The 15,939-nt window shown below is 34.5% G+C and overlaps 1 protein-coding gene across 1 annotated transcript in view; it reads right to left on the minus strand.

The window, feature by feature from the left end:
* LOC101507025 (protein SABRE-like) overlaps window positions 1-15,638 on the minus strand; it is a 61,887-nt gene extending 46,249 nt beyond the window's left edge. Inside the window, exons 1-10 of the mRNA XM_004490400.4 lie at window positions 15,339-15,638; window positions 14,820-14,931; window positions 14,226-14,492; window positions 13,210-13,472; window positions 10,823-11,036; window positions 7,214-7,384; window positions 7,035-7,112; window positions 5,237-5,482; window positions 1,964-4,066; window positions 16-635 (exon numbers count right to left, since the gene is read on the minus strand). Of these exons, the coding sequence (XP_004490457.1) occupies window positions 16-635; window positions 1,964-4,066; window positions 5,237-5,482; window positions 7,035-7,112; window positions 7,214-7,384; window positions 10,823-11,036; window positions 13,210-13,472; window positions 14,226-14,492; window positions 14,820-14,931; window positions 15,339-15,409 (4,145 nt within the window). The 5' untranslated portion in view covers window positions 15,410-15,638. The remainder of the gene's footprint in view (window positions 1-15; window positions 636-1,963; window positions 4,067-5,236; window positions 5,483-7,034; window positions 7,113-7,213; window positions 7,385-10,822; window positions 11,037-13,209; window positions 13,473-14,225; window positions 14,493-14,819; window positions 14,932-15,338) is intronic.
* Between the last annotated feature and the right edge of the window lie 301 nt (window positions 15,639-15,939).

A 15,939-nucleotide genomic window follows, 5' to 3' on the forward strand; every position in this document is an offset into this window, starting at 1 on the left:
GCTTAAATTGAAAATGCAAATAAATAATGATTCAAGGGTTCTCCAGAGTCACAACCCCAGTCCATTGTAACTTCAATTGTAAAGACTGGGACTTCCAAAAATGTGCCAGAGACACCAGCTGGAATTTTAGAACCACGTTTGTTTGCCATACTATCCAAACTAGTCAGAAAAATCTTGAAATCTTCGGAAGAAACAAGAATACGACCATCTGACTGGTGAATTTCCATAGAGCTAGTCACAATATGAAGTTTATCATGCTTTTCGTAAGGATCTGAACTAGCCAAAATATTCCATCTAGTTTCAGAAAATAATAAGGAAATTCTTCCATGAATGTAATTTCTCATGTCATCCCACCATGGCAAACTCTTCTCCTTTTTTGGTGGCAGAATAAGTGGGCCAGGATTCCTAATACTTAGGTTAGCCCTCCGTAGCACCACGGTAAAAGCATAGCTAAGATCGGCAAAAACTGGTTCATAACCCACCCCAAATGACACATCACCGTTCTGAAAATGTAGTGGCAAATCTGAGTATGTCTTCATGGGTGGAGTTGTACCACTAGCTGATCGAAGCATGCATACCTTTCTCCATCGCCCAACATAGACATCTTGAAGTATTTGAGGTTGAAAGCTAGTTGCCTAGTTTAAATAAATAGAAGAATAATGATTAAGAAATATTATCAGGTTGATCATGATGCAATTAATTCCCCCTATATAATGTAAAGCAAACAAATATGAAATTTAAGTTACACCCGGCTTATTTATCTTAATTGAAAGTGACAGTAACCATATAAATTCAAGTGGACATTTACAACACAATTAATAGTTTATTGGATCCCTTTAAGATCATGTTTATGTGTTAATAGGACCTTCATAACATAAAGAGAAGCAGAACATTTAAGGAAAGTTAAAATGGGATAGGCTGGTTTCGGTATTGGGAGGGGTTCTGTTAGTTGAGGAAAACGTTATTGAGCGGTGTAATTACTTTTATTAAATTTGATCCATCATCTATGTATACACACACATATACATATATATTGGGCAAAACAAAAAACCAGGATTTGTTTATCTATAACTTGGTATGATAAAATAATTATAAAACCAAGATTCCATTTTTTTAAGTAAGATCGTCCGTAGCGAAGGACTGATGGTGTGTTGGGTTTAGTAATTTTGGTGTAGAAATCCATTTAACACTTCTCTAATTGTATGATTCATCACACCACACTTTTAAACTCTGATTCTTACAATTCTGGGTGTGCAAAAGAAGAAGCAGTTAATGAAGCAGAGCGGCTGCGGAAACTGTAAAGGTAAACATTGATAGATGTGAGGAAAAGAAAAATTCAAGTGATTTTTTAATTTGGAGTTCTAATATGTGGTGTCCATTTTAATGTAAGGGATGAAAACCATTCCTCTCACTCTCATATAAGATGGATTTTCTCACTTAATATGGCCTACATATATATTAAGGGAGAGAGAAAATTACTATTGTCAATTGCAGATTGCACAAAATAGCAGTTTGTTTAAATTCCGCTACATTACAATGCTATAGCACTACAATAGTAGTTGTTTGACAACAATTTGTACTAAATAACATATTGTGGAGCAATAGCGATTTGTTCAAATTTCGCTATGCTGTAGCAATAGCGATTTGTTCAAATTCCGCTATGCTGTAGCGCCGTAATAGCAGCTATTTGACAGCATTGTGATCATTCTAGAGAGTTGCAAGATTTGTAAAGGTGGGAGTGATCTCGGGACCTTGAAATCTGGAGAGCAATAGCAACAATTTGTATGCATCCTTCCTAACCTGGGTTCAGGGCTGATTTGGGGCCAAGGGAGTTTTTATAAATAAAATCATATCTTTTGTAATATTCTACTTCTAATATCTGAACTAGTGTGTCAATATGCAATCAAAATAAACGAGTAGGTACATATAGAACAATGAAAGAAATTATATTTTTCAATATTACCTGCTGAGCCAACACAAGACAACCTTTACATTTGCCGGAATTTCCAGAAAAAAGAGGAAATGTGTAATTTCGAAGATGAACTACAAGAGAACTCGTATTTAAGAGAATATTTGTTCCATACAGTCGGGAAAACGGTATATCATATTCAAGACAAACAGGGTCAAGTTTCCTCAGAAAGTCAATCATCCCAGCATCTCCACCATCAATTTTTGTCAAGCTTACATCTAAGTCTAATAAAGATAATGAAAAAAGAGAAGACCTTGAAGCACTAGGTTTGAAACCAGCTTGAAACCCATCAATACAAGCACCCGAGCCTTCAGAAAATACTAACTTCTGGCATGCCTCATAATATGATCGGAAAGATCGTTTATAAATTTCTTCTCGCATGGATTCAATAATTGAAGAATTATTTACATCAATCTCCATATCATTAAAATAAATTTTTTCCTCCTGAGAAGAATTGTTTAAATCATTAGAAGATTTTGGATCTTGCTTGGCCTTAGATATAAATTCATCTAGAAAGTTTAACCGGACAACTAATTCACCAACTTCTTTCTTCAACAGCTGGTAGTGTTCATCAAGCCATCCCTGGATTGGTTCCTCTTCAATGTCAGCAGTTAACTTGCGTATGAAAAACTTTACGCATCCAAATTTTGTTGAACTGGGTTTTTTAACTTTAGAACTCTCTTTCTTCACAGGAAAAATCAAATTAGTCTTTGCTGCCACAATAAGCTTTAAAGCTCGCAACATATCCTCAAGAGCATCATCAATAGCACGCAATTCCAACCTGTATGGCAAACAAATGTTAACATCAAGACCTTGAATTACCCAGTCCCATGTTGTGGCTACAGGTTCCTTTGCATCAGATGCACTAGCAGATTTACTAGGAATTCGTGAAATTTGCATCCTACTACTCTTCAAGATTTTGGCCCCGTTAAATTTAATCATTAGTCCTTCAAAGAGCACTCCTATACGAGCATTCTCAGAAAAAATTGACTGCACCTGAACCATAGCATCAACTCCATCTCCAAGTTCAGCAGATATATTCAACATTTCAACATCAACAGCAAAAATAGAATCTTTCTTCTTTTCAAGATTCTTTGATTCCATGGTAGCTTCAATTTTACAATTAGCATCTTTTACATTAGATGAACCTTCCACGTGTTCATTACCATACTCCTCAAGCTTCTTGTTGTGTACAAGTAGTTTCAACTGGAGAACAAGTTCAATTAGTGATAGATGAACGTCAGGCTCCCACCTCATTGTAATGTCCGTAGCACTGAAAAGAGAATAAGCTGCATTCTCTTTGAGGCCACCTAAGCATTTTACAAATTTAGTATTTTGCATATCAAATAATGCCACCTTTGTTACCGGCCTATTTTCTTCCACATATTCCTGATAGATAGATCTGGCCCTTTCAAGTTCTATCTGTGTGGATTGTTTCACCTTGTTTATAGATAACCTGATTTGAAAAATTTCAAGAGAGATGCAGTACTTTAGCTTTTTGCAGTCACCGGAAACAGTGGACATTATCTTTGCATTTCGTGGGGTACCATCTTCCGACACATCTATTATAACTCTCCCACCCTGTGAACCATAATTAACTCGCTTTGGATCTGCAACAACTGTATTTTCTAATCCAGTCTCCCCCAATACATATATTGAACACTGTACAAGATTGCATTTCAACATTTGAGTTCCCTTACCCGAAGTTTTTGATGAACGTCCTCGGCTTTGAGTTGATGTTTTCTTTGAAGACAAGCTTTTCATTAGAGCTTGAAAGGATATCGCTGTTGATATGAAAGATTCTAAACGCTTGATAGTTAGATAAACTCCCATGCTAGTAACATCAACTGATAAACCTAGCATACACCTCGGACCATCTTCTTCGGAGGATTTCATATCCTTTTTGCCCCAATCCAAACTAACCTTTGTAATGTGAATAATGGAGCAAGAATCTAATTCCACGTCAAAAAAGCATTCTTTTGAGCATTCTTGATTTTCATCAGCCAACTGGAGATCGAACTCACCAAGTTCAATGTGTACTGAAGTCCCCATATTTGAAATGTTGTTTGCAGATAGATGTGGTGATTGTAGGCAACCCTAGAGTTGGAAAGCATTACAGGGATGCTTTGCAGTAAATGCCTTTACTCAAGTCATTTAAATTAACATTAAAAAGAATCATAATAAGGATAACTTCATCCAAAACAATAATAATTGAAGAGTCAAATGTTACATATAGAATATGATGACTTCATAAAAAGAATTTAGAGTCAAACTTACCAAACAAAACACTTGTTAGAAAGTATGGGATAGCATATTCAACACATGTATACATGTTTAATATGTATATAGCAATTACTCGTGTTGAATAAGAGAAAACAAGACATGAGAACTACATGATGCAAGTATAATTCAACTACGCAACAGAGTCAGTTTTACATAGTTCAAAACAATAAATACAAAATAAATATAGGAGATTTTATTCCTTTTTACATGATATGATACAATATGATATCTCTATACAATAAATACAGGGATCCTAATATTATTTCATCAACTAGAAATTAGGGATTTGATTGATTCTTATGTATTTATGATCGATCCTAATGTACCCTAATATGTGACTATAAATAAGAATTATGTGCGGACATATGTTCAAATATATTCTTTTTAAATGGTATCAGTAGTTTAGTTTTTTTATAATCCTTTTTGACTCAGCGCCTCTTATTCTTGAGTGAACAGTACTTGCGGCCATTGTGTGACATCTTTTTAATTGCCACTATGCCTCTTCTATAATTCATTTTTCATTTATATAATATTTAGATGTTCATTATAAAATTTTGACACTAATATCATTATTTATTTTAAATTATTAACCTACAACTTCTCACTCAATAAATTGATTTGTAATGTGAGTATTGTCCATGACTATAAATTATGTCTCTATGTAGACGAAGTCTCTAGCCAATATGGGACTTTTTTTCTCCGATACGGTATCAACTCAATGTATGCTAACATAGTATCAGATATTATGAGATTCTTTTTCATATCTTCTAACAAATTCAAATAATATTATATTAGTAAACTAGTAAATAAGGACAAAACTGTTTAATTTTAATTTTCACTTAAACTTTTAAATTTATGTCAATCACAACGTGCACAATATTACGTATAACTAAAATAAATTTATTTTGCAATTTGCAAAGCATGATTGTTATGCTAGTTTTGGTTCATAAAATAATGATAAATTATATATACACAAAAACTTACATGATACACCGAACCAGCCATATTGTAAAGCATGATTGTTATCTTAGGAGTTGAAAATTTACATGTCCACGTGATTCTCTTGCTATCATTTGATTTTGGTTTTACAACAGAAGCTTCCTCTCGAAGAACCACTTTTTTCTTTTTCGAGGAGTGGAGGATCAACCAAGGCTTCAATCTGCTCATTATGATGTTGCATTGTAAACCTCCAAGCTTGATTTCAGTTTCAGCTCTAACAAGCGTGATTGACTGGAGGGAAGGACCAAAAAAAAGAGAATAAGTTTGCACACACAAAACAAAAGAGATTAATGATAGTCCAATAATCTGGATCAAATGGACAATATTATAAAATATTTCAACTAAATAAATGGTTTAGGAATTGGATTTCCTTTATCCATGCTTCTCCCCCATGCGATCCTGTCAAATATTTACTATTGCTTTGAATACCTATGGAATTGGCATATGCAATATAAAAGTTATTGGCATACGTTTTCTAAACACCCAACACGAGGATCATATTTTATTTTTTATTTATTTTCTTAATGATTTAGGAGAATAAATGAACTACTTTTACACTGACGTCCAATAAGAATTAAGTATGTGGTAGTTATTTTTTTTAAAACGATTACAAAATATGATTACATGGTAAGATAATGGTTTATGATTGAGTGACAGTGTAAAACTATTTTACACCATCAGTGCATAACCATTAAACTCTTAATTTGATATTTTATTCTTCTTTTACAAATATATATACAACAAATCACTATATATATTGATATTATACTCATAATTATGCAAAGTCTTGCTTCAAAATTTTGATGCGACTATCTAATTTTTTTTTTAAATTGATTAAAATATATTCATTTTAAATTTATAATTCGATTCATATTGACATTTGTTCATTTATGTGAATATGAAATATCACAAAATAGAATGATGTTGTATCACAAAGATGCAAAATATATATTTTGATGGGCGATTATAAATTTGGATAAATCATATTACATAATCCCTTTTAAAACATGTAAATAACTATTTGTGTTCACCTATAACCAATTCTATGTCGGGGACCGAAACTATAACAGCCCGACCATTACCGATATCGGCACTGTTATCACGACCTTCTCGCCCCCCTTTCCTCCGTTGAAAATAGTGAGTTTTTACCTTTCGTGGAAATCGAACCCGGTACCTAGAAGATAAGTATTGTTATCCATTCACTCCCACTACCAATTGCCTTTTTTTTATAACAGCTCAACCTTTTTTTACACACACGTCCATATTATAGTAAAAAACAATGTATATTTTTATACGTCAATATTAACTCATGTTTGGCACGGGTCACTTATGTTAGTAATAAATATTTAAGAGTAATATAAAATAACTTCCTTTAATATTAACAAAATTTAATGATTTCTTTGGTATGTATGTATTTAAAACAACAATCAAGAAAGAACAGAGGTAATATACTAAAATAGTTCTATTTCCATCGAAGAGAAATAAAACAGAAGATCCCTACATAGGGAAAAACTAAAAGTTCTTGGATGAAAGGGCTATTTACGTTACTTTTAATAATCTAAGGGCTTACTTGATACGCATGATAGAAAAGAGTCAAAATATGATATAAAGTTAGATAGGATATGATAACTATGTCATATCCCGTCTCTTATCCTATTCATCAAACGGCCCTTAAAAGTGTCCTTTTATTGCTCCTAATTGTATGTAATTTTTCCTGGTAAGCACTAAAAAATACAAATTATATAGATTCAAAGGGGCCATATATGGATTTCAAACAACTTACCTGCACTGGGATATACACAAAGGAGACCAAACTCCCCTTCGATACCTCAAGGATGGAAGTGCCAGCTTCTTTAAGCAGCTATAATGCCAATGGTGTAAAATAAAATTTGTCAGCAAGAAGCAAAGTGAAAAAAGTGGAAATCATACCTCAAGAGCTTCAACAAATAAACAAACACATACATGAATTTCTCTGAACTCCAGTTTAAAATGAAGGCGTGTACTCTCCCCAATATCTTTATTGGAGCGGGATTTGATGCTATTAAATTGGATGCCCGTGATGTTATTTTCAACAAAAAGTCCATATTCACAATGCTCAAAACTCATATTAAGCTTTGATAGATTGAAGCCCACCTATCAATGCCAAGTATAATTCCACAGCTGAAATTAAAACTAATTGAAAAAACTTTGAACGACTTTATGGTTAAATATTGAAATTTATGTAATTTTTGTATTTCTAATCATAATACACAAATAATTTTTGTATATCTTATCAGACTATACAAGGTTGTATATAAAATATTTACAATAAATACAAGTTAATGTGATTGCTAATTCCAATCCTATTAGCAACGAACTACACATGCGCATATTTTACGTGTGACTATTTTTAACAACATATTTTACATGTGACTAATTCTAACACCCCTTCAAGTCATATGCACTAAGCTTGATACAAATAGATTCAACTTGAGATCCTCAAAGAGACTTAATAAATATTTCGGCAAGTTGATCAGTTGAAACAATAAATTCAGTTATGAGTTCTCTTGAAGGAACTTTGTCTCTTAAAAAATGGCATATGATCTTTGTATTTCATTCTCTCATGGAAGATTGGATTGGACGAAATATGAAGCACAACTTGGTTATCACATATTAATTTCAAGCCTTCAGATCTCCTAACTTGAGTTGCCGTAGTAACTGCCTCAGCCATGTAAATTCACAAGTTGTTGCCACAGCACGATACTTTGCTTTTTCACTTAATCTTGCAACTTTTACTATACAAGTTGATATCAAGTTACCTCCAACAAGAACATAATACCCAAAATTGGATCTTTTATTTGATGGTGAACCTTCCCAATTAGCATCAGAGTAGCCAACAACCTTATTGTTGCATTTGTCTTCATAAAGTGATCATTGACCTGGGGCACTCTTGATATACCTTAGAATGTGAATCACAACATTCCAGTGATATTCTCACATGGAGCATTCGGAAGTTGATTGCCTACACTTACAACAAATGTACTATCAGTCCTTGTCACTGTAAGGTAATTAAATTTCCAACTAGACGTCGATATCAACTAGGGTAGGCAAATGGCTCCCCTGACTTGATAGTACCTTGATGTTGGGATCCATAGAAGTATCACTTGGTTGGCAATCAAGCATGTTGGTTTCGTCAAGTATTTCAAAAGCATATTTTCGTTGATTAATAGCTTCATTTGCCTTAGACCGAGCAACCTCAATCGTCAATAAGTATTTTAGCGGCGCCAAATCTTTGATCTGAAAGTGTAGTGTTGAATGTTGTTTGAGTTTATGGATGCAAATCTGATCATTACCTATGATGATAATGTCATCAACATAGACAAGCATGTAGAAGCAGGTGGTTGGTGAAGAATGAAGAAAAATACAAAGTAATCAGCTTCGCATCTGGTCATGTCAGACTCCTGAAGCATAGTGTTAATCCTCCGACACCAAGCACATGGATATTGTTTCAAGCCATAAAGGGATCGACATTTTTGGATGGCTAGGATGCCCTAAATGTTGAATAACAATATGTGGATGGTTGAACAAGCAATAGGTGGTGCAACTTCCGAAAGATAATACAAGCCTTGAGACTCATGTCCTGCCCTAATCGTCATCCCAGTACCTTGATCTTGCACGAGAACAATTTTTTTAGCAAAGGTAACAGAATAAAATAGGGTATGAGTGAGTTTACATATGGATACTAAATTAAATAGACAACTAGGAACATAAAGCATATAATCCACAGTAAGTATGGGTAGGGGACTAGTTTGGATAATGTCTTGACATTTGATTTGTGATACATTAGCCAACGGAACACTAGGGAGTGTGTCCATAAAAGTGAAATGGGAGAAAAGAAACTTGTTACCAGACATTTGATCAAAGGTGCTTTGGTCAAGGCCCCAATATAAGCAACATTCACGACTTTGGCTTGCAGTTGATTAGTTTTGGTTCGGCATTAGGCCTCAACATGGCCAAAGAGATAGCAATAATTGCAATGAGGTCGAGTCCAATTATTTCCACATCCTCCTCCTCTTCTTCGGTAATGCTCATAAGAGTTAGAGACAAGTGCAATAGAGTTCACTGACACATTGAGAGAAGCAGAGGATGGAGTAAAGGATTGAGGACAGAAAGACGCAACACCTGTTCGCCAACAGTGTCATATGAGGAACAATAGAACTGGACATAAGTTGGTTGCCAACTTAGTCAAAGTCCATTGTAAGACCGGCAAGTGCCAGAATAAGACCGGCACATGCCAGAACGATAAGAACATCCCATGTTATTCAACATGTTGTTTGGCACTGTCAGCAAAAGGCACAAGTGCATGAAAGTCAGGATCAAACTATCAAGTTTACCCAGATAGTTTTGCATGTATGTGTCTTGTTTCTTTACAAAGATAGGATTAGAGACATTCTTGTATAAACGAATGATGTTGTTGGTCTATGTCTTCTTTGCCTTAGCCCAAACATCATAGCATGTCTTAAACGAGCAATACTAAGATTGATGTTTGGCATCGATTAAGAACCAAAGAACACAGCAGAGGGAGGCATCACTTATTTCCAATGGGCTTGATCTTTGGTGGGGGTATCCTTCTACTGTTTGAGCAAACGGTCTTCAGGACCTTGTCCTTGAAACCAAAGCTCAAAGGCAGCAGCCCAAGTTTCATAATTTGCAGCACCTACCAATTTTTTCAAAAAGAATCAAAGAGTAAAGAAAGTGAAAGCGAAAGCGAAAGATGAAGAAGCAGCAAATCCGGTGTCGGACATGAAGTTCTATGTGAGATGAAGAAGTTTGTTGTAAAATCATCAAAAGATCAAAAACACCTCCTAATGTGGCATAGAGGGTTCTGCAGTGGTCAGCACAAGAAGCTGCTTGCTGGAGTGGTGCTGCGTATGTTTCTGGTGGTGGCGCATGGATCCCATGCACAGATGAAGAGCGACACATGGAGGCGCATGTGGTGGAGGGTAGGGGTGGGAAAGTTACCGCCGTGCTCGCCGGATGATTCTGCAGTAATATGTGGTTGTGTCCGGTGGTGGTCCGCACTGGTAAAGGGCAAGCTGGTTATGGCAAAGTGTCGAACACACACCGCAACGAAAGAGAACACAATCATGAAGAATGCACAGCAGCCCTAGGATGAACCACTAATGATACCATGTCATTTATGTAATTTATGTGTATCTGATCAGACTACACAAGGCTGTTTTATAAAGTATTTACAATAAATACAGATCTCAATAGCAACTAACTACACATGAGCATATTTTACATGCAACTAATTCTAACAAATATATTCAAGAAAATATAACACGACCAGATTGTCCAATTTAGCCAAATAAAACCAAAAATTACCAAGAACACAATCATGATATTCAGAAAGAATCACAAAAATGTCTATCCCCAAAGTCAAATGCCAATATACCATGCAAAAAGCTTAATGTTGGTAAAGGCTATGACTAGAGCACATGACCACCCGTTTACAAGGCAACAACATTACCATTGTTCCAGGAAATATACATGATGGTTAGAAAAGCTAATAATGTTTAAATTCCAAACCTTCTCCGGAAACAAAGAACTGTAGCCTGCTAGTTTTTCTTGCTTCGTTGAAGACTGTTTTGTGCTTATAGGATCAGCATTTGACCCTATACTTTTGTCAGCACCAGATGGAGATTCTGATGACCTTTTTTTTTTCACAAGCAACCGCTCGTTCAAATTCACAGTAACTTCTCCAAAGAAAATATCCACATTTTTAATAATTATACCCCCTTCCCTGTGTCCAAACAGGAGAGATAAAGCAAAACTTAGAAGCCATAGAAGAATATAAAATGAAAACCAGGAAAGAATAAGAGCATCCAAGTTAAAGTCAAGTAACCCTACTGCAACATGGCATAAAACAAGAATGAAATACAAGATGATAGAATATTATAAAATATTTTTTATTATATTGGAGCATCTTAAATTATTTTCTAGGATTAGTTTATAATTTTAGAGAATCTTACGGTATCTCTTGGGATTATATTTTATATTATTTATTCTTATTACGATTTGTTCTTGATTTCCTATTAATTTAGGATTTAGTCTATGTATTCCAATAAATAGGGCTTAGTTTTGAGTCTTTCGTAACAATTGTTGGTAGACCAAGTGTGAGTAAGAGTCTCACGTTGGATGGAAAAGTGCACATTGAGCATTATATACGTGAGAGGACACATATACCTAATGCCTTAAGGTTTTGGATAAAGATGCGATGTTCTATCCACTTTGTGGTCGCTCTTAACCAAATGTGATGATCTCTCGGACCCCCTTGTGACCCAACAATGGTATTAGAGCCAGTAGTTGACTATCTCCTTGTATTGAAAGTTTTCCTGACAATGGTGGCCAGGCGACATATCTCATTGATGTTGAGTGTCAGCAGCAGCGTAAGTGTATACGGATAAAAAAAATGAGGGAGAGATTGTCGGTATATCAAGTGTGAATAACTTTTTTACTCACATACACTTTTGCACCACCATTGGCACTCACCATCAACAAGATCACAGTTCACACAAGTGAGTCTAATACCACGGTTGGGTCATGACGGAGTCCAAGGGATCATTACATTAAATTAAGAGAAACCACACAAAAAGATTGGACACCACATCTTTAGACTGCAAGAGAAGGCGAGACAGATCCAATTAGGTGGAACCAAGTTGCTGAGCGTAGTATCGAAAACGAGCAATATTTTCCTTGTCCAAAATAGTCTTCTGACGGGCCTCATTAGAACCCAAAATCATCCAGAATGCATGTCTTGCTGGAGTATCCTTAAAAATTTTGATCGACTTCAATCCTGGCTACAACATTACCTCCTGTGTATCACTACAATTTGTGACAGATTTGTGCACGTTATTATCTTAGGTAATGTGCCTCAACACATTGTTGGGAACTTCCTTAACAACGTGCCACTTCAGAGTAAGACAACCATTCCACTTGTCTTACTGCCAATACTCCAGCCTCTTGTTAAAATCAACAGGGTGACGTTTGCACCTCTGTAGCTGCTGATGAAAAGCGAAAGCCTCTTTCTGCGGAAGCAGCTAATGGGATATTAATTTTTTATATTGGACCTAACTCATCCTTACAAAACCAGTTTGTAAGGTGAGATGTGTTATTTGTAACAAGCTTAAAACTTAGTAAACTTTAGCTTGAGGGAGAGTGTTAGAATATTATTAAATATCTTATAATATCTTAATATATATTGTATTAGAGCATCTTAAGTTATTTTCAAGAATTAGTTTATAATCTTAAAGTATCTTATGATATTTCTTAGGATTTATTTTATATTACTTATTCTTAATATGAGTTGTTCTATATTTCCTATTTACTTTCGATTGAATCTATGTAACTATATAAATAAGGATTAGAATTAACTCTTTCGCATCAAGTCAATATCAAACATATTTCCTTACAATGATATTTCTTATTATTTTACCTCCTCTTTTTATCTAAAATTTCACAAAACACAAGAAAAAACGGCCCTTTTAAAGGCAAACGCAACAGATAATCAGATAGAAATATAAAGATTAAGAAGCAGGTTCCGTTTTGACAGATCCCTTAACTTGAAAAATTCTGAGGCACAAATCAAATACCTCCAGAATTGTGAACTAAACCAAAATGAAGTAATAGTTGATTTAGAATTTTCATATTTGGGTACAGACCATGAAATATATGTTAAACTGAAAGCCTCTTTCCATTAGTTCAGCTCACAGTAGAGAGGTGCATCATGTGTATACTGACTGGAACCTCCCATTGCAGATGAAGTTTCTTCTGTAAAAACTTTCACCGACTTAAGCCATAAGGTTTACACCATACAGCGTGTGAACATCTTGCATACAGGTCCACTTCCTCTTTAACAAAGACTCAACAAGTGCAATTAATATTATGAAAAAAACGTATAAAGTGAAGAAAAATACCTATAATGACCAAATTCACATGAGACGGAGAATTTTTCACAAATAAAAGCAGAAGACTTTTCAATAGGAGTAACAGATGCCTGGCTAGAAACACTGCATCCTCCGCCACTAACTTTAGATAATTCATCACAACTAACTTTAGGATCACCAATGTGAACAACTATGGGCAATATCTGTACGCTAACAAACAAATTTGGCTCGGATCCACCACCTTTATATATATCAACATTCAGTTTCTTGATCACAATAGTACCTATAGGTGTCTGCAACAATCAAAATACTCTCAGGAACCCAAAGAAGATTTTCTAACCAAATCCCAGTCCCACTAGGAACATAAACAAAATAAATACAAGGTAATTTAAAAACATACGTAAATATGTTGTATTAAACTATATTTTACTTCTCACAATTATCATTTCATTTGAATATCTAAAATCATTTCTAAAGTATTATTATATATCATTGAGTGTTTGTACTATTTTGAAACAGTATTTATGTTTCATTTTTTACGAATTTGATGTTTCATTTCCTCTAATTAAGACAGATTTGCTTCCCGTAATATAACCCTATTCTAGGCCAGTAGCTATTGCCCCAAGTCTGTATAATGTAAATTACCTATGTACAACTGTAATAACTGGGACTAGAGGAAATTGTATTTCTGATTAATGATTCTATACAAGAGTGTTCAGAATTTATGGATACAACTTAAACAAAGGTATGCTGAAAATAAGAAAGGAATCAAGCCAAATCTGAAGATATGATCTAACTTCCTATTTACCAATATGCAGCAAATATCCTAGGATAGACTATCACAATAAATACAAATCAAATCTCTAAATCAAATATCCTTCACAAGTCTATAATCTACGACATATATCATCCGTAATTATACAATAATACACAGTAAAACATTCTTCCAAGTCATCTCTATAAGGACACTGAAAAAAACAGTATAAAAAATCAGCATAAGTTAGGCCATACATGAAGAAAAATTACAATGATATAGACATTCAAACCTTTAGAACTAGCTCTGTCAAAGAAAGAGAAAAATATCTTGCTATATTGACTATAGTGTTCCACTTTCCCTTGCTTAAAGAACGAGTTTTGGATTTCTGAGTTTTCTTCTTCCCAGAGCTTCTATTTGTCGGTCTCGTAACAACTTCTAAGTTACATATTAATAGTTGCAATCTTGGGTTCGAAGAACGAAAACCCACACCAGGTTCAACAAAGGAATGGCATAAACTGAGTTTAATTTCACCAATAGATACAGATTCAGTAGGACCCTGTACATGTCATAAATCAACAGAATACATTGCTATGGAACCTTACAGACACAAACATGAAGTTCACTAGAATAAAAGCAAAGAATTTGAACTATAATATTCAGAGTGGGTGGAAAAAGAAAACCAGATCAGCTGAACTAAGTTTCCCATAGGTTTCGGATATTGAGGCAAAAAATTTCTTTAGCCCACTTAGGAATAAACACGGATTACCATAATAAAACCAGATCAATGAATATGTTTATTATATCCAGCTTTGGACTGAATGTGCCACAATACCTTTCAATATTCTAAATTGAAATAGAGCAGTGCATGAAGGTAAAGAAAAACCTTCTTAAACTTCACGACCACGTCTCTTAAACTGTTGCATCCACCAACACAAAATCCAACAGATGCACCAAAAATACGGCTCAAAATCCAAGCCAGCAGTGCAGAAGAAAATCTGTAATAATATGTGCAATCAGAGTAAAGTAACAGGTACGATTTCTGGATACTGAACATCTAAACCAATAAAAACATGGTCCAAACACTACAGTTCTTTAAAGCAGTAAATACTAGTTACAGTAAAAACAAAGTATAGAACCATAACATTCAATTTTAAATCATAAAGCATAGTGTGCTATCATCATTTCCGTGTGAACAAAAAAAACAATGACAACGAGTGGATGTAATTTGACAACAAATTTTGGGAATTCTGGCAGCATCCTAAACTCAAGTAATATTTGATCACAAAATAGTGAAATACACATCCTAAACTCAAGTGCATCAAAAATAAAATATAATAATAAATCGAAAATCGTCGCTAATAATGCTGAAAGTCGGTACGAAAGAAAGACGCATTGGACTTACATGAATGTGACAGACAATGCAATACAAATGAGCGAGAAGACATAAAGGAAATTGGCGGCAGAAACTGCCATTTTCGAATGGGAAAATCAATTGATGAACACGATTCTTCTATAGCTTAACTCTTTAACGGATTGCATCAATAGAAAAATTGAGGAATGGAAAGAGGGAAGGAAAAAGAGTAGAATGAAATTTGTTTGGGAGAAAAGATGGATCCAAAAGGTTTGGTTTGTGTTTGAGAATGAAGATCCGTTCCGTGAGGTGCTCGGTGATGGAAGGCATGCCACTGGTAATGGCGCTAGTGTAACTGAAAAGATTGCATCAATAGAAAAATTGAGGAATGGAAAGAGGGAAGGAAAAAGAGTAGAATGAAATTTGTTTGGGAGAAAAGATGGATCCAAAAGGTTTGGTTTGTGTTTGAGAATGAAGATCCGTTCCGTGAGGTGCTCGGTGATGGAAGGCATGCCACTGGTAATGGCGCTAGTGTAACTGAAAATGAGATGATGATTATTATTATTATTATTATTATTATTATTATTATTATTATTATTATTATTATTATTATTATTATTATTATTATTATTATTATTATTATTATTATTAT

The sequence above is a fragment of the Cicer arietinum genome, chromosome 2 (assembly GCF_000331145.2).
Source record: "Cicer arietinum cultivar CDC Frontier isolate Library 1 chromosome 2, Cicar.CDCFrontier_v2.0, whole genome shotgun sequence".
Classification (NCBI taxonomy): domain Eukaryota; kingdom Viridiplantae; phylum Streptophyta; class Magnoliopsida; order Fabales; family Fabaceae; genus Cicer; species Cicer arietinum.